The 16222-nt window shown below is 37.5% G+C and overlaps 2 protein-coding genes across 4 annotated transcripts in view; one reads left to right on the plus strand and one right to left on the minus strand.

The window, feature by feature from the left end:
• The window catches only part of LOC146005322 (ketohexokinase-like), a 45491-nt gene extending 38602 nt beyond the window's left edge, over positions 1-6889 (plus strand). For all 3 annotated transcript variants that reach the window (XM_083144482.1, XM_083144481.1, XM_083144483.1), the window contains 2 exons: positions 5118-5350; positions 6515-6889. In XM_083144482.1, the coding sequence (XP_083000608.1) occupies positions 5118-5350; positions 6515-6779 (498 nt within the window). In that variant the 3' untranslated portion in view covers positions 6780-6889. The remainder of the gene's footprint in view (positions 1-5117; positions 5351-6514) is intronic.
• A 6504-nt stretch (positions 6890-13393) lies between these two features.
• The window catches only part of LOC146005210 (17-beta-hydroxysteroid dehydrogenase 13-like), a 32564-nt gene continuing 29735 nt past the window's right edge, over positions 13394-16222 (minus strand). The window contains exon 7 of the mRNA XM_083144272.1: positions 13394-14759. Within this exon, the coding sequence (XP_083000398.1) occupies positions 14693-14759 (67 nt within the window). The 3' untranslated portion in view covers positions 13394-14692. The remainder of the gene's footprint in view (positions 14760-16222) is intronic.

Here is a 16222-nt window from a genome sequence, read left to right on the forward strand (position 1 = left end):
TCTAACGATCCCACCTTTACACCAACATCATATAGCGAAATGCACAAAATCACGCAAAGTGAACTCAATGATCTTGTTAGAGACTTGGACATTCCAAAACATAAAGCCGAAGTATTAGCTTCTCGTTTAATGGAGTGGAATCTCCTGGAAGATAAAGCTCGAGTATGTACTTTTCGCCAACGTCAAAAGCCACTCGAAAGTTTTTTCAACACAACAAACGAAATGACATACTGTACGGATGTTGAAGGTTTGATGCAAGAACTCAATATCTTATACAAACAGGACGATTGGAGACTTTTCATAAATGGTTCGAAAACTAGTTTGAAAGCCGTGCTATTACATAACGGCAATGTGCTTCCTTCCATCCCAGTGGCATATGCAGCCCTAGCAAAGGAAAGTTACATCATGATGAGAGGTATTTTAAACAGCATCGACTATGATAAGCATCAATGGCTCATATGTGCTGATTTAAAGTCATCGGTATGCTTATGGGCCTACAAGGTGGGTACACTAAGTACTGCTGCTACATTTGTGAGTGGGACAGTCGTGCTAAGGATTTACATTACAAACAGAAGGACTGGCCACGACGACAAGCTTTATTGCCTGGCAAGAAAAATGTCTCATGGGAGCCACTTTAAATCCCAGTAAAGTCCTGTTACCACCACTACATGGAAAGCTAGGATTGATGAAGTCATTTGTAAAAGCAGTGAATAAGAGCAACGAACGAGCATTTGAATACTTGCGTGTAAAATTCCCTGGACTGAGTGCTGAGAAGATCAAGCAGGGAGTATTCATTGGTCCACAAATACGTAAGGTCCTTGGAGACCAGCAATTCGAGTGTATTCTCAGTCCTGATGAGCTAAACGCGTGGCAATTCTTTCGGAAAGTTACGTCATTGTTCTTGGGCAATAGGAGAGCAGAAAATTATATTGAACTTGTGAATGACCTTATATGTTCCTATGAGAAACTGAAATGCAACATGCCACTCAAAATGCACTTCATTCACTCACATATCGACGTTTTCCCTGAAGATTGTGGGGCGTTTAGTTATGAACATGGTGAGAGGTTTCACCAAGAAATCTCTGTAATGGAACATCGATACCAAGGAAGATTCAGTGCTTCAATGTTGGTAGATTTCTGCTGAACTTTGCAGAAAGACTCTCATCTTCCCCATAAGAGGCAGGCGAAGAGAAAACGCGTGTTGTAAACAAGGTAGCTGTTAATAGTGTATCTTTAATTTAACTAAATTGACTAGCATTTCATGTACTTAGTCTAAAGCACTTTGATTTATTTTTTCACATGATTTGTGAATAGGTTACATTTTACTAGTTTGCATTGTTAGTTTGAATTGTAAAAACTAGTCTGACATAAATGATGTGATATATGGAATCAGCAAGCTTGTCATTCAAAAATTTTGAATAGAATATGAAAAATATATGTATCAGTATTTCAGTAGCAATATAAACTTCAACACCCTGTATCTTAAAAACTAGAGCCATTCGAGAAAAACGAACTCCATATTTGTGATCAGTGCATCGAATTAACCCCAAAACCACTGTAAATTGTTTGGTAAGTAAATGTGTGTTAGGCAGTGCTACGCTTGTTAGACTATGGCCCATTATAATATGTGAAGAACATAAGTTTCAATAACTTCCAAACCTGAGCTAATCTAGATTTTTAATTGGCATTTTCAACTTCAGCACACTCAAATCCATATAAATCAGCTATTTTGGCCTCTGTAAAAAACAAAAAGTTAAAATTTGTTGTCTAGTGATATATACCATAACATTTGTGTGACTTGTGTTTGTAGATGTATTTCGAGTCTAAGTATGTGGAATGGCAAATGCAAACTACGGACCTCAAATGTTTTAAATACACCATTGAATTAAATTAAATTAGAATTTTTGGATACATTGGAATCACACAGGCACTTCATATTGTTTCTATATTTGTGTGTGCATATCAGTGGCGCAACCACACTGGGGCATTGTGCCCCCCCCCCCAAACCTTGAATTGAAATCAATTCGATGGAGAGCAAGGGGGCAAACATTGATGGCCAAGGGCACCTGCAGAGGGCACAGAGGTCACTTATCCCCCTCAATTTCAAATGTTATGCAAATAAAATACATTCATAAAATTTTCTTGCTCGTTTCGCTCGCAATGCCTTCTTTTCTTAATCTCTTCAAGTTCAGATCTGTAGCTAGGGAACGGCAGGAGTCGGACCTGGTCGCTGAACAATCTAAATGATTAAAGTTGTAAAAGAGAGAATGCCATGGCACCTCGTGAAATTATTTGTACCCTATTAAATCAATATTGTTTTCAGTTTGCAAGAAAATGGATTAAAAATGTTCTTGTCTGCTTTACTCACAATATGATTGTTTTCTGTAATGCACTGTAAATTACCAGAGAGAGAAATAAGACTTCCCTGAATGGATTTTGTCTTAAATGCATGAACAATTGTTGGGAGGAAAAGGAGCGTGCACATTTGAGAGACAATTTATATAATTTTTGCTGTTTGTTTATTATAAGGTGGATGAATTGATTATGTAATGAATATAAAAAATAGACCTATATGTTGTGTATAGATATACTATGTCTTAAAGAAACTTTGAATACGTACACAATTTAGTGTTGAAAATATAGTGTAATGCTAACAAAAGACCTGTTAAAATTTGAATTGAAAGACATATACCTATTTTCTTATTTTACATCACACCTTTTTGAATATGTGTAAAACATATGTTGTACATGAAAGTTATACATGTTATCTGTACAAAAAGAATAATATTCGGAATGCATTTACCATGCATTTTCTGCCATTGAAAAATACAGTTTGTGTACTTGTTTTCCATTATTAATGAATGTGAATTTAACGTGTTTTTTTAAAAAAAATGTTTAAAATCGTTTTGTCCAACACAAATGCTTTAACACCGCTTCTACCCCCATTTTGTGTAATTTACGAGGATTGTAACGTCTTTGACACTACTACTACCACTACTACTACTAATAATAATAGTCATAATAATGTCATTATATTATTATTAGTACATTTATCCTGGTACTTGCCCCCAGACAAAAGTTCGTGGTTGCTCCTCTGGTGCATGTGTGTGGGTGTTGAGAGGCAGTAATACGCAAGGTTGAAATTGAGAAAACATCTGCTCGAATTTTTTGAAAATTTGCCTTGAAAACTGGGAATTATACTTGAATTTTATCATGGTCCTACAGTAACCACCCTGTTCTAGAAAAGTAAATATGTAATTTAAAATACTAATTTGCTCTAGTCTAACATCTAACTAAACATACATGCTGAAATTGAAAACAGATTTTTATTTTACTCACCAAATTTATGTGACTAATGTTCAGTGGTAGAGCACTAACAGAAATGTAGAGTTTACACTATGTACAAGGGTTGGATAAAAAGTAATGGCAACACTGGTATAATTGGTACTTGACTGTATTGGCAGAGGAGCACATGTTACATTCATTCAAAGTAATCGCCCCTCATCTCTACGACCTTCTGTCACATGTATGGAAGGCACGTATACCGTCAGCGCGTCCATCTCTGTCGATGTCCCGCAGTGACCACCCTATAGCATGTATGATGGCTTTGCGCGTGTCGTAGTGCTTCCCGCCCAGTGGTTCCTTCATTTTGACAAAACGGTCGTAATCACACGGTCTCATACCGGTGAATACGGCGGATGTTCCAGTACCTCCCACTACCAGTTATGCAGGAGCGCCGTCACATTGTTCGCAGTGTGACATCTTGCATTGTCAAGCAGGATGATGGGACACCGTGCCGTCGCTTCCTTCTTAATGCGAGATGAAACTGGTGTTGCAAGAAGGTGCAGAAGTAGGCTGCGTTGACCGTCTGCCTGAGAGACGTTGTTCTTCTTGCCTAAACATATTGTTAGGGTGCTTGCACTCTCGTCCTCTGCTTCAGAGCACTGCTGTTTTTGACTGAATAACATACAATCGCTCCCACTCACTATACTTCCTCGTCTGACATTCCTTTATCAGCCACGAAACGCTTGTGACGCTGTGACTCACCCCTTTCACGGGACAGCAGTGTTGCCATTACTTTTTATCCAACCCTTGTACAACACATATTTTATTTGAATTTTAAAAACAATACATCTTAGTGATTTAAATGTAATAGGTTTTTAAGACACTAAATAAATTCTCTAGCCCAACTTCGCGACCCACCAAACGATCCCTCGGGACCCACCAGTGGCTCGCGCTCCATAAGTTGAGATACAATGGGGTAGAAGTCCCCACAGATTTGGCAGATAAAGACGTATCTAAAGTTGGAGGATATGTAGGTGCCCTTTGGGCAAAGGGTGAACTTGCCAGCAGCAGGGGAGATCTGGATAGTGGGGGAGGTTATGAACATGGGGCAGGTCTTGCATCTGGGTTTATTGCACCTGTGGGTTGAAGGGTGTTGGTGTATATTGAACCAAGATGTTCTTGAGATGGGGGATGATGGAACACTACCTTGGGTTTGTCTCGAAATATACATTTCTGGTGTCGGGATCACTGTGAAGGATTGAAAGGAGAGAGTGAAGGGTGTGTTTGATCTTCATGAATTTGAATTTGAATTTAAAATTTTGGGTGTGTCAGCACTAATGCTATTTTGCACCTGTCACATTATACGGGGTCCAGCTTCTTATCGTTACACATAACAACTCTAACGTTGCATAACTAAAATCATAAAATATTCTGACATTCATTAAAAGCTGAGGCTGTAAAGGAGCACTCAGCACAAATAAGGACAAAACACAGGACAACACAAACAAAATTATACTGGCCATAGTGCCAGTCACCAGAGTCTCATTAGTCTTCAGTCCAGGGTGTACTACGTGGAAGTGAGGTTGACTATTGGATGCACTACGTGGAAGGAACACCCCTTACACCCTTGATCTTCATGAGATGAGGGTGGTATTAGGTGATCAATCGATACACTACTGCACCAACTCCCATCTGTTTTCTTCTGTGAACATGTGGCCAGGCCATGAAATATCTACTTCTTCTTTTTGTGTTTGGTAAGTGTTTACTGTCTCCTACTTCCATAAAAAATGTACTCTCAACACTGATAAATTGTCCCCGTTTTTGGTTTGCAGGGACGCAACATAGACGCAGTGTTGTCAATGATAAAACACATAAAGGAATGGAATGAAGACCATCCAGAACAAAAGTTACCTGTTTCCGTTGAAATTGAAAAGTGTCGCTTGGAACTGAAAAAGCTAATTCCATTAGCCGATGTTCTATTCATTGGGAAAGATTTTGCCAGATTTCAAGGTTATAAGAACATGCAAGAAACTTTGAAACATATTGCACAAGAGGCTCATCCACAGTAAGTTTTATTTTTTTACTAACTAAAACACTTATTAAGTGCACGTTGACACGGTCGTGCCAGGTTCAACAATAGGATATTAGTAGCAATAATAATACTATCAATATCAATACATATTGTGAATGAACAATATGAGACTCTATAATGGTATACAAATGACACCTTTCAGAGCATGGGAAAACATTAACATTTGCAGGCAAAAGAAAGCCCAGAACTTATATTTGACACATAGATTCAGGAATCTATTTATTTTGATTTTAAAAAACTGTACATAAGTGTACAAGGGCAAAATGATGTCAACAAAATATATCAACTCAAACAGGCATTGTCAGTGAAAATAAGCACACAACGGCACTGACGAATAAAAATTACACAAATATATCACCCCAAGACGACAGTCTCCACAAGGGTTGAGGGTTCGAAACCTGACAACAATAAATCAAACAAGTGCCAGGGCGAAAACGAGTTGTGTAGAAACGAGAGGGCTGTAGGGTGTATTGCACCCCACACTAACCTCACCCCAATGAGCACCAAGGAACCTCAGGACAAGACACATGATAAAAATCAACATTGCAATAATCACACAAAACGGCAAATAAGCAAAACTTCTAATTCCTCAACAAGTGCCAGGGTGCAACGAGTTGTGTATGGCAAGAGGACCGTAAGGTGTATTGCACCCTACACGAGTCCTTCACATGAACCACACCTCAACGAGCACAAAGGAGAATCTAAACAAAGCACCACTGCTACATATTACATTTTTCATTTACTTTGGTCTATTGTGGTGGCCACAGGGGTGTGCCGAATACATGTATATATTTTTTTAAATTTTGATTATCTTCTTCTTTCTTTAACTTTCATTATTGAGAGGCACAATGTATACATTTCACCTTCACTAAAAGCTGTCATTAAATTTAAAAAAGTCTCTCTACAACAATTAGTTCTCGAGCCTCCCCCCTTTTTTTAACATTGTGGCAAGTTTGATTTGCACACTTCAAAAGTTCCCCCACAGAGGCTACACATGTGCTTGAGACTCCTGCTAAAGGTTAGGTTGAAAAGAGTTTGAAGCGAGTGAGAAGTCTGTTAGAAGTAAGCTTAAAACAAACCTTTTCTACAACTCTTTCATGTGGAAGGCCATCAATATGTTTCCATTTCTCCCGACAGAGCAACGATTATTTGCCCATGGGGTGAGGAAGGAGCCATGGCCATGGGTGCCGATCGTCTTGTTGTTGACTCCCCTGCCTTCCCTCCTTCGCAAGTGGTGGACACACTGGGTGCTGGCGACACTTTCAATGCAGCCGTGATATATGGCTTGACCACAAAGATGTCGCTACAGGAGAGCATTATTCTTGGTTGCAGGCTAGCGGGAGGTATGGTTGGATGCAAAGGTTTCCAGGGATTGAATTCTTTATTTCAGAAACTGGTTTAGGAGGGAAATGCTTCCTAAAACACTGTATTTTATATGATGTTATTGATATGGATGAACTACATTGTAACTGTTATGTAAACATACAAATTTTATTTTTGTAAGAATAAATTGGGTGAACACATTACTTGCCTTGTTTCCTTTCTACAGGGTGAGTAGGAAAGGTGGTGAAATGTTTGTTCACACGGTGTACTGACGCGATTGGTTGATTTAATGTGAGGGGCATTGGGGCATGTGCTCCCCCCCAAAAAAATAGCATTATAAATGAAGAAAAGAAATGTTGGAGGAATCCTTTTTCAGATAGTAAAAGAGAAAAAGCAAGTCTCGCAGAAATGCACTAATCGGGACTTATTAATTGCAAGGCAATAACGTTAACTGATTAAATGAGACGAAGAGGAGAGTATTCTAGATCAAATCTTGCCTAAGTTTGCGACAGTTTCTCCTGAGAAAATGAAATTAAAGCACACATTTTTTTTTTCACCAAATCATTGTTGATATAAATAACACAGAACTATTTTTATTTTGTGTAAATCAACTAATGCTATCGTATTAGGATCATAGGGTCGTGGGTTCGTTTCCTGGTGGAGGTACATTAGTGGTTCTGCTACTTCGAAGATGCAGTCCAGGTTAGGTTATGCAGCCTCAAACTGGGCTTAACTCGAACCTTCGTAATTATTTTCATGTGGATATATAGGTATAGCATTTTTTTAATATCCAGAAAAAAAATCACGCATTTCCATTGTAAACCTTACAAGCTTGCAGCATATTCTGTGCCCCTCCCTAGAAAAAATTCTAGATCCCTCTATGACTGACGCTATTTTATTTACTGTGAACACCATGTCATATGAAAGATCACATTTCCTAACATATCATATGCCAGGATTATGTCGGCAATGCCTGCGTCACATCCAAGATGAAGCTCAGCATGACGGGTAAGGCATTGTGTTTATCCCACCATCCATGTCATTATGCATCCTCATCATTTAACCTAAGAAGTAGAGAAGTGTGCAAGTTAATGGATGAGTAAACTTTCGGCAGAATTACTAATAAAGAATTATGCTGTTATGTAATCAAAGGCATAGTCGTAGTAGAGTTTCTTTTTCATCACCTATTACTTTGTTTAAAGTACTACTACTTTCTGAGCAGGTAACAGTGGTAACACAAGTATTTTCTGTTAGGACTGTCATTCTCCTCTCCAACAATACCTAAATCAAAATATTCCACATAGGCCATATATAACTGGCCCAACAGTTCCGCAACTCTGGAGATGCACAGTGGATGCGCATGCGACTCAACACATTCAACTCAATTTCCCTATGCTGCTTTTCTACAACTCTGTTGTTTCAATTTGGCGACAGTACAGAAGGGAAAATACCTTTTAGATGGATTAATATATGAACTTCATGCGGAAGACTAAATTCATTGCCATGTCCGAGAAGGTATGTGTAATATATGTCATTTTACTTTATTTACGAGTGTAGGCGAGAAAATTGTTTTGCATGTAGTTAATTTTGCCAGGCAGGAGTTGGTTGTCTTTGTTTGGCAAACGTGTTATGCACCTGACAAAATATTTTGTAGATGTTTGGAAATAAATATCTATGATTTATGAAAAACAAGGGCGAATTTCTTGCCAGTTGAAAGTTTGATTGTTGTTCCACAGCACCTTTTTTTTTTCTCCTTTAACTAAGTTTCGCATTAATAACAAGAAAAGTTTATTTTAACTGACATTCTGTTACAAACTAATCTGTTTACTGGCACAGAAATGGCTGTTTTTAATTTATTATGCTTTGACGAAAGAATACTTTACTTTCTAGTCGATTCAAAACAAAATTTACCTCCAAAGCCAGTGCAAGAATAAAAAAGAAAATACATCTCTCTGTTATTTTCGTGGCTTTGACATACTTCTTTTTAGGAATATTGGGCTCTAAAGGGGAGTTGACTCTGATCAACCCCCCTTGGGCAAGCCATCGATTCCTCCCCCCCCCCCCCTCAAGTGTCGACCTCACCACACATCACTGATTCTGATAACAGGATATACGAATTGTACACATCTGAATGATACGGATTATGTGAAATGATGGGATATCCAAAATTATGCATTTTCTTGACAGCTTGATCATTTATCCGTTTTACAGGCTATCTACTAGGGATGGGACCGATTAATCGGTACTCTATCGGTATCGGCCGATATAGGCATATCGGTGTATCGGTTTATCGGTAAAATTACCGATTATTTTACCGATCCGATATATCGATAAATATCTTATAATTTAGTGCAAAATTCTGCCATGTTGTTGTAATTTTTATGGATAATCTCCATGTCCTACTTTCTGAAAAAGTAAATGTCTAAATATTCAACTTCTTTTGCATTGCAATCAGCTCGAAACACACATTTATTATGGAGATCAATGAAAATTTCAGGGTCTTCAAGGACCATTTCTAATTTTATATCGGATCGGTAGAATATCGGTTATCGGTATCGGTAAATTTTATATCGGTACTGTATCGGTATCGGCCAAAATTTCATATCGTCCCATCCCTACTATCTACATATTTTTTTATTCATGTTCGTATTTCACTACAACTTTTCTATAAATCTTTCATCAAGTCTGTACCATCCAGGCATTTGTATTAACTAGATATCTAAATTATCTGTTTCAAATTAAATGGATATCGGATAATTGTAAATGCAGATATACGTTATCTGGATTTAGTGGCCATACCTAGTCCATATCTGAAAGTTTACGGGTTTTACAATGGCATCTTCAAGAAGAAATAAGGAACAAGGCAAACACAGATGTACAAAGATTCGGCTGTGTACTATTGAAACACTAGACAGAGCATTTCATGATGTTTTTGTGGTCAGGATAATTAATTTAACCTTTACTCTGCCGAGAGAATCGTCATAAAGATACCCCGAGTTCGCCGAGGCCTTTGGCGTGAATTTTAAATTCGTACACTTATGTGACAAAAAATATTATAACTTGTAGACTATTTGACCAATCTACTTTGGGTAACTTTTGTTTTGCAGCTACAACATCAGGGCATGCAACTGTGCAGAAATCAAAATGCCAAAGCCAATAAGAGGGGTTGGGTGAGCCACGGCCCCCAACTTTCAATAAAAAAATCATAAAAATGGGGAGTTTGTTTCACATATTCGATAATGTAATGGACCCAGGAATATAAAATGACTTTCATTCAGTTGAGAAAAGACCATTCTTTGAAAATAAGGCTAAAGTTTGCGTCCCCTCCTCAAAATAGCAGGGTAAGAGGGGGCAAACTCCCCATTTTTATGATTTTTTTCATTGAAAGTTGGGGCTGCAGCCCACCCAACCCCTCTGATTGGCTTTGGCATTTTGATTTCTGCATGGTTGTATGCCCTGATATTTTAGCTGCAAAACAAAAGTTACCCGAAGTAGATTGGTCAAATAGTCTACGAGTTATAACATTTTTTTGTCAAATAAGTGTACGAATTTAAAATTCGTGCCATCTTCCATACGTAAATTTGTAGTCGGGGAGAGGGGGGGGGGGGTGCATCCACGTGATGTGCCAAAGCTCCGTTTAAACCACTGTAAGTGTTTCCGACCTAACAGAACAGTATCAAGATAATAAATAAACAGGAATTTTGTAATCAGCTGCATGGTCGAAAAATCAACCAAAATACGAGTAGAGGTTAAGAAGAGTATTGCACTTACCGCAAGAAAACAAGCACTAGCTGAAACAGGAACTCAAACATTTCATTTTCACTCCAACAAATATTCAATATGCATCCCGGGTGACATGGCAGATGTTGACATGATATTCCAGTTCATGCCACACCCTTCCCAACCTGGGCCTGTTGATAGTTTTTACTTCTGCAGTAATGGACGCTTTTAACTTCTCAATATCCTGGTGAAACGGTGACATGAAGTCTCAAGGTGTGAGGTTTGGTGATCATGGGGGCCATAGTGTGAGGTGTTGCATCATACTTTTTCCAGCTCTGCGTTCGGGTAATGAAGGAAAGTGGGAGCACTGCTGTCCTGTTAATAAATGAAGTGCAGGGCATCGCACAATTGAGGCATAAGCTAGGTAGTTTCGAGTCCAGATTGTGGTTGTGCTCATGTCAATGTTTCTTGCTTCTCTTAATTCATGTATTCCCCCATACATTCAATATACAAAAAATTCAAAAACACTTCTAGAAGCGTACAATATCTTTATTACCATTTTACATTGATGGCTTTTTCTTAAAATATTTTGTAGAAAGAGTTTATACAAGTTAAATGTACACTTCATTCCGTTTATTGCTAAATAACACATTAACATTTTGCAAATTAACCAATGTTACCATATCAGTCTTATATGAAATCTCACAACTGGAAGTGAATTATTTTTCAGTTTTAACTTTGTATTGCATTTGACTAGTTTATCGTCATTGTCCTGCATGATAATTAGCATACGTGGGTTGGAGATTTATTAGTGAAACAGAACCGGTGCTTCTCTCTTACACCACATGTTAGTTTGATACCTAAACTACCTCCCAGTAAATGGACTCTTCCTTCGAACACTAGGTGCATGCACAATGACGAGAGGCATAGAGTATCGTTGGAGTTACAAACCCAAACCCACTTGAACTGCTATGTGTGAAGGAGAGGATTTCCTACGAGTTAACATTATGCTGAATGAGACGTGGACCAGATCGTACAAGCCAAAACTGGAACGCCAGTCGAACAAGGCATCATAACGGGTCACTACGAAAATCAAATGTCGTCAGAACGCCATCAATGTGACAGTTATGGTGATTCTCGAGAACGACTGAGGTGGCGTTATCTTAACGCATACCCTACCTCAACTTTCTGCTGAATCCTCCCATAATTTTGCAGGACAATACCCGGGTACATGTAGTGCAACCTGTGGCTGATTTGTTAGCTCGATGGGGCTGGCAGATGCGCTACCAACCCCCGTGACTTTGATTTTATCCCTGAGATGAAGGAACCACTTTGTGGCACTCGCTCCATTTGAAACATCAACAGAACAGGAGCTGCTATAGGTATACTACGACTTCCACATCACTGGCAACAGGTTGTACACAATGCTGGTGACTACATCGAAGGGCTGTAAAAGTTTCACAGAATTATCTCTTTGTATCATTTGTAAATAAATAGTTGCCACTAAATCTCCAACACATGTATATTACTTACGTGACATTTAGAAATTTCGTCCACGTTGCACAATTTAATGGCTAAATCCTATTAATTTTGACGCCGTACCTTAGTGAATGAAGACAAAGGATCTTCAAAATTAATAGGATTTAACCATTAAATTGTCCAATGTGGAAATACAAAATTTCTAAATTTCATGTAAGTAATTTTAAACTGCGTTTACCGCATCCATTATGAACATGTATATTAATTATGCAATTTCTAGAAAACAATCACAATTTGGGTCCTTATATATTGAATTGTTATTAGTTGTTAACTGACCAATTAACCAAGACACATGGTGTCATCCATACACATTCTCGAAATTTTATGTTAAATTTACAAGTTAAAATTTTGTTACAAGACCTTGTAGTTGTTTCTAGATTTTTTAACTTTGTGCCCTTAATGTATCTACAAACAAAAAAACACAAGCACCTACTAAGGTGTACAGATGTGTGAACGATCTGGGTAGTTTCGTCCTATATTTTTACTAGGAGGATTTGGAGTAGTACTGTATGTAGATCAGATCCCTTGAAATGAGTTATGTTAGCTCTCTATATTTGCACAAATAACATGATCTGAGGGAACATCTTATTTCTCTTATCAATAATAAAGCATTTTCTTCAGAGAAAAAGTCTGGCATGAAAATAGAACATGAATAGGTAAAACTTTTTTGCAAGTTCCCATGATCAACGCTACATGAATGAAAACCATTTGAAATTTTGAATATGGTTATGTTTTCAAAACTGTTAGTGATCTTGGGTCATTAAAAAAGATAGATAGATAGATAGATAGAGAGATAGATAGATAGATAGATAGAGAGAGATAGAGAGAGATAGAGATAGAGATAGAGAGAGAGAGAGAGAGAGAGAGAGCATCATATCCAGCACAATAAGGCTTTCCTGAGAAACATTCCAACTCAGTGAATCAAAGCAAAAGCTAAAACTGTTCTTAATATTTTAAATTACTTACTTCTAGTACCTGTTTATCATGTGAAGAAAAGAAGAAAAAATGAATACAAATGGCTTAAGAAGATATTAGCATGGCACCAAATGAACACAACATATTCATATGACAGGGTGTAAAAAAAAAAGTACCAGACACACAAGGTTTTCAAATTCGCCCATTTGCACAAAGTAACTTGGAAAATTGCATATACACAAAACACATTCTTAATTATGCTACCGTATTTACTCATGTATAATGTGCACTTTTTTCCAAAATTTTGGACACCAAAAACTGTGATGTGTATTATGTGTTTGTACAGGGAATAATTCAGACAGCCAGAGGCGTCTCCTGAATGCATGCGTCAATTGTGGGAAAAAGGACAGCTTGCTCTGCGACGACATTAATGACCATTTCTACGTTCTAATTTCTTCATATAGGAGAAGTATTTATTTTACACGAGAGCGCTCAACTAAGCTTATATTACATTTCTTGGATTTGAAGTGAAAGAAAGTAATAATTCTTTTCCCACAATTGATGCATGCGTCACTTCAGATTCAAGAAATGTAATATAAGCTTAGTTGAGCGCTCTCGTGTAAAATAAATACTTCTCCTATATGAAGAAATTAGAACGTAGAAATGGTCATTAATGTCGTCGCAGAGCAAGCTGTCCTTTTTCCCACAATTGACGCCGCATGCGTTCAGGAGATGCCTCTGCAGACAGCCAACATGAAATCACACATGTTTTCACTATGTTCAAAGAATATAGACACATCACTATCAGCTCAACCCTAGATAGTACTTTAACCTTTAGTGCCCACAGTCCTGGATTGGATTAGTGCTCTAAGCACCATAATTCATATTAAATGAGCATTGTGTGAACAACTGGGTAACTACTCAAAAAAGAAGCAGCAATGTAATAAGCCAGAAAACAAAAGCAAAGGGACTAGATGCACCCAATGAAAAACCACTTGCCAGGCCTTAACCCTTAAAAGGAATGTTCCAGCATTGAATTTTAGAATCATGTAAAAACTGGTCACACTTCACATGTAAATATTTCACCATTTATGCATAGATTCATTAACAACAGATACATTAACAATAACGATCAGACATTTGGTACAACAGCTGACAATCTGCAACTTGTTTTGTCTTGGCACAATTTGTCATTGACGTTATACATTTAGCTATACAATACTATTGGTTCACCAGTTGGGACAAAGCCATGGATGGTTAATGCAGTGAAAATTTGATTTTACGGTTTTTGGGAACATAAAATTCACTATATTAGCTTATGCTCTACCTACATAAACCTACCATGGAACTTGTGGTAACAGTCAACAACAAATATTGCATATTCTACAGTAATATGTCTGCAGTTATATTTTCTTCACATGAAATTATTCATAGATAATTCACAATAACACTTGAAAAATCAATTACATTCAACTGCCAACCATACAGTTTTATAGTTTTATTTACAAAGTCAGACTTTACTTGAGCATATTGGAGAGATAATAAACATATCAAACAATAACAAATATGTAGAAAATCTGCAGTCTATTATTTGTTCAGAAACATCTTTAAAAACATATTATTTATGTAAAACTAGAATACGTACAATATGAATAAAAACTATATGAAACATTTCAAAAATGGTTATAAAAAATAGAAATATATAAATGCTCCGTTAATTATTATCTACTATGACTACTATAAAAGGCCAAAGCTGGTGCTACTTGCAACAAACGGTGACACAGAAGTAACTCAGCGTATTTGTTTTTATGGAAAATATCAACCAAAGTCGATTCCTGTGTCTAGAAACTCTCTCAGAAGTAGAGAAGCCTTCCTTGGCAAAATCCTAGAAGTATGTACAAAAAGTAGAATTAGAAAGGTACCTAGAGAAACAGAAATTGTAGATGTCCAACTCCTGTACAACTTTTACTAGATATTAAGGATGGACTGATGTGAATATACTGATGAGATGAATGGACCAATATGATCCAGTGGGCAGCCTTTTAACCAGCCTCAGTTCAACTGTTTGTCGGTTAAACTGGTCGCTCAGCCGAGGAAGTGACTCGTGTGGCACCTGCCGTGAAGTGTTTGTCTCTATGCTCTGTCCCAGGAGTCTCTGGAGCAAGAGAACAAAAACTAGTCCCTGAAAAAGTAGTGACTCGAAAGGTTTGACCAATTAACACGAGAGGGAACGGGATTGCATGGAAGGGAGAGGTACTGCTGTTAAAAGTGTGTTCCATTTTGCTCTTCCCACTTGTCTGCCGTTATGCACAAATTTGCTCCAGAGTACAGCTTCCAGTTTTTTGTTAAATTCTATATTCAGTTTAGCAGTGGACATATTGTTGTGCGGACGTTGTTATTGTTTGTTTCGTGCGAGCAGTGAACTGTACCACATGTGGTTATATTTACTCAGTTACTCTACAGTATTATTTTCCTGTAGTTTACGGTTATTACAAGCATAAGAAAACAGTTTTTCGTTGTGACATTTCAGGAGAACACACGCTCCCTTCATCAGACATTTATTTTCATTTTGACTAAAGATACAGTTATAACAATGGTTAGCAATTTTTAACATTCACAACATCCATTATATAAAGGATTCTTTTTGTTTAAAAAATTGCTAACCATTGTTATAACTGTATCTTTAGTCAAAATGAAAATAAATGTCTGATGAAGAGAGCGTGTGTTCTCCTGAAATGTCACAACGAAAAACTGTTTTCTTATGCTTGTAATAACCGTAAACAACAGGAAAATAATTCTACAATGCAAGCAATGCGTACATACAAGAAAAACTATTACTCTACAGTAATTTTCGTTGTCAAAATTAGTGAAAAACAAAAACATATGAAGTGACGATGGAACAAAAATTAAACGCTCTAGATCATTTATACAAAGGTGAACCAATATGATGAACATGAGCTCCGTGATAATGATGTCAAGTGATGTAGTAATACTTACTGCATTCCATGTTAACCTCTAGGTGCCCAATGCTATTTTTGGCTGGAATTGCTATTTTCTTCTTTCATATTATTAACAACACATATATTAAACAATAAAGACTCTTGCACGTCTTGGTGTTGAACAAAATAAGGTGGGAAAATGGCGGCTTTTTTTGTGCAGCGTCCTCTCAAATAAAAAATAATTCTGACAAACAAAGGCGGGATTTGTTGTTCTAAAGCAATGCATTTCTTCTACCACTGGAAAACTCGATGGGTGAAAAGTTTGCTTGTTGGTACTCGAGGTCACAAGGAACTTTCCCCGTGTCAGCACAAGGGCAGTGGGGGGGAGAGGGGGGGGTTTGAGGAAAAC

Source organism: Lepisma saccharinum, chromosome 23 (genome assembly GCF_977018435.1).
Source record: "Lepisma saccharinum chromosome 23, izLepSacc3.1, whole genome shotgun sequence".
NCBI classification, from domain to species: Eukaryota; Metazoa; Arthropoda; class Insecta; order Zygentoma; family Lepismatidae; genus Lepisma; species Lepisma saccharinum.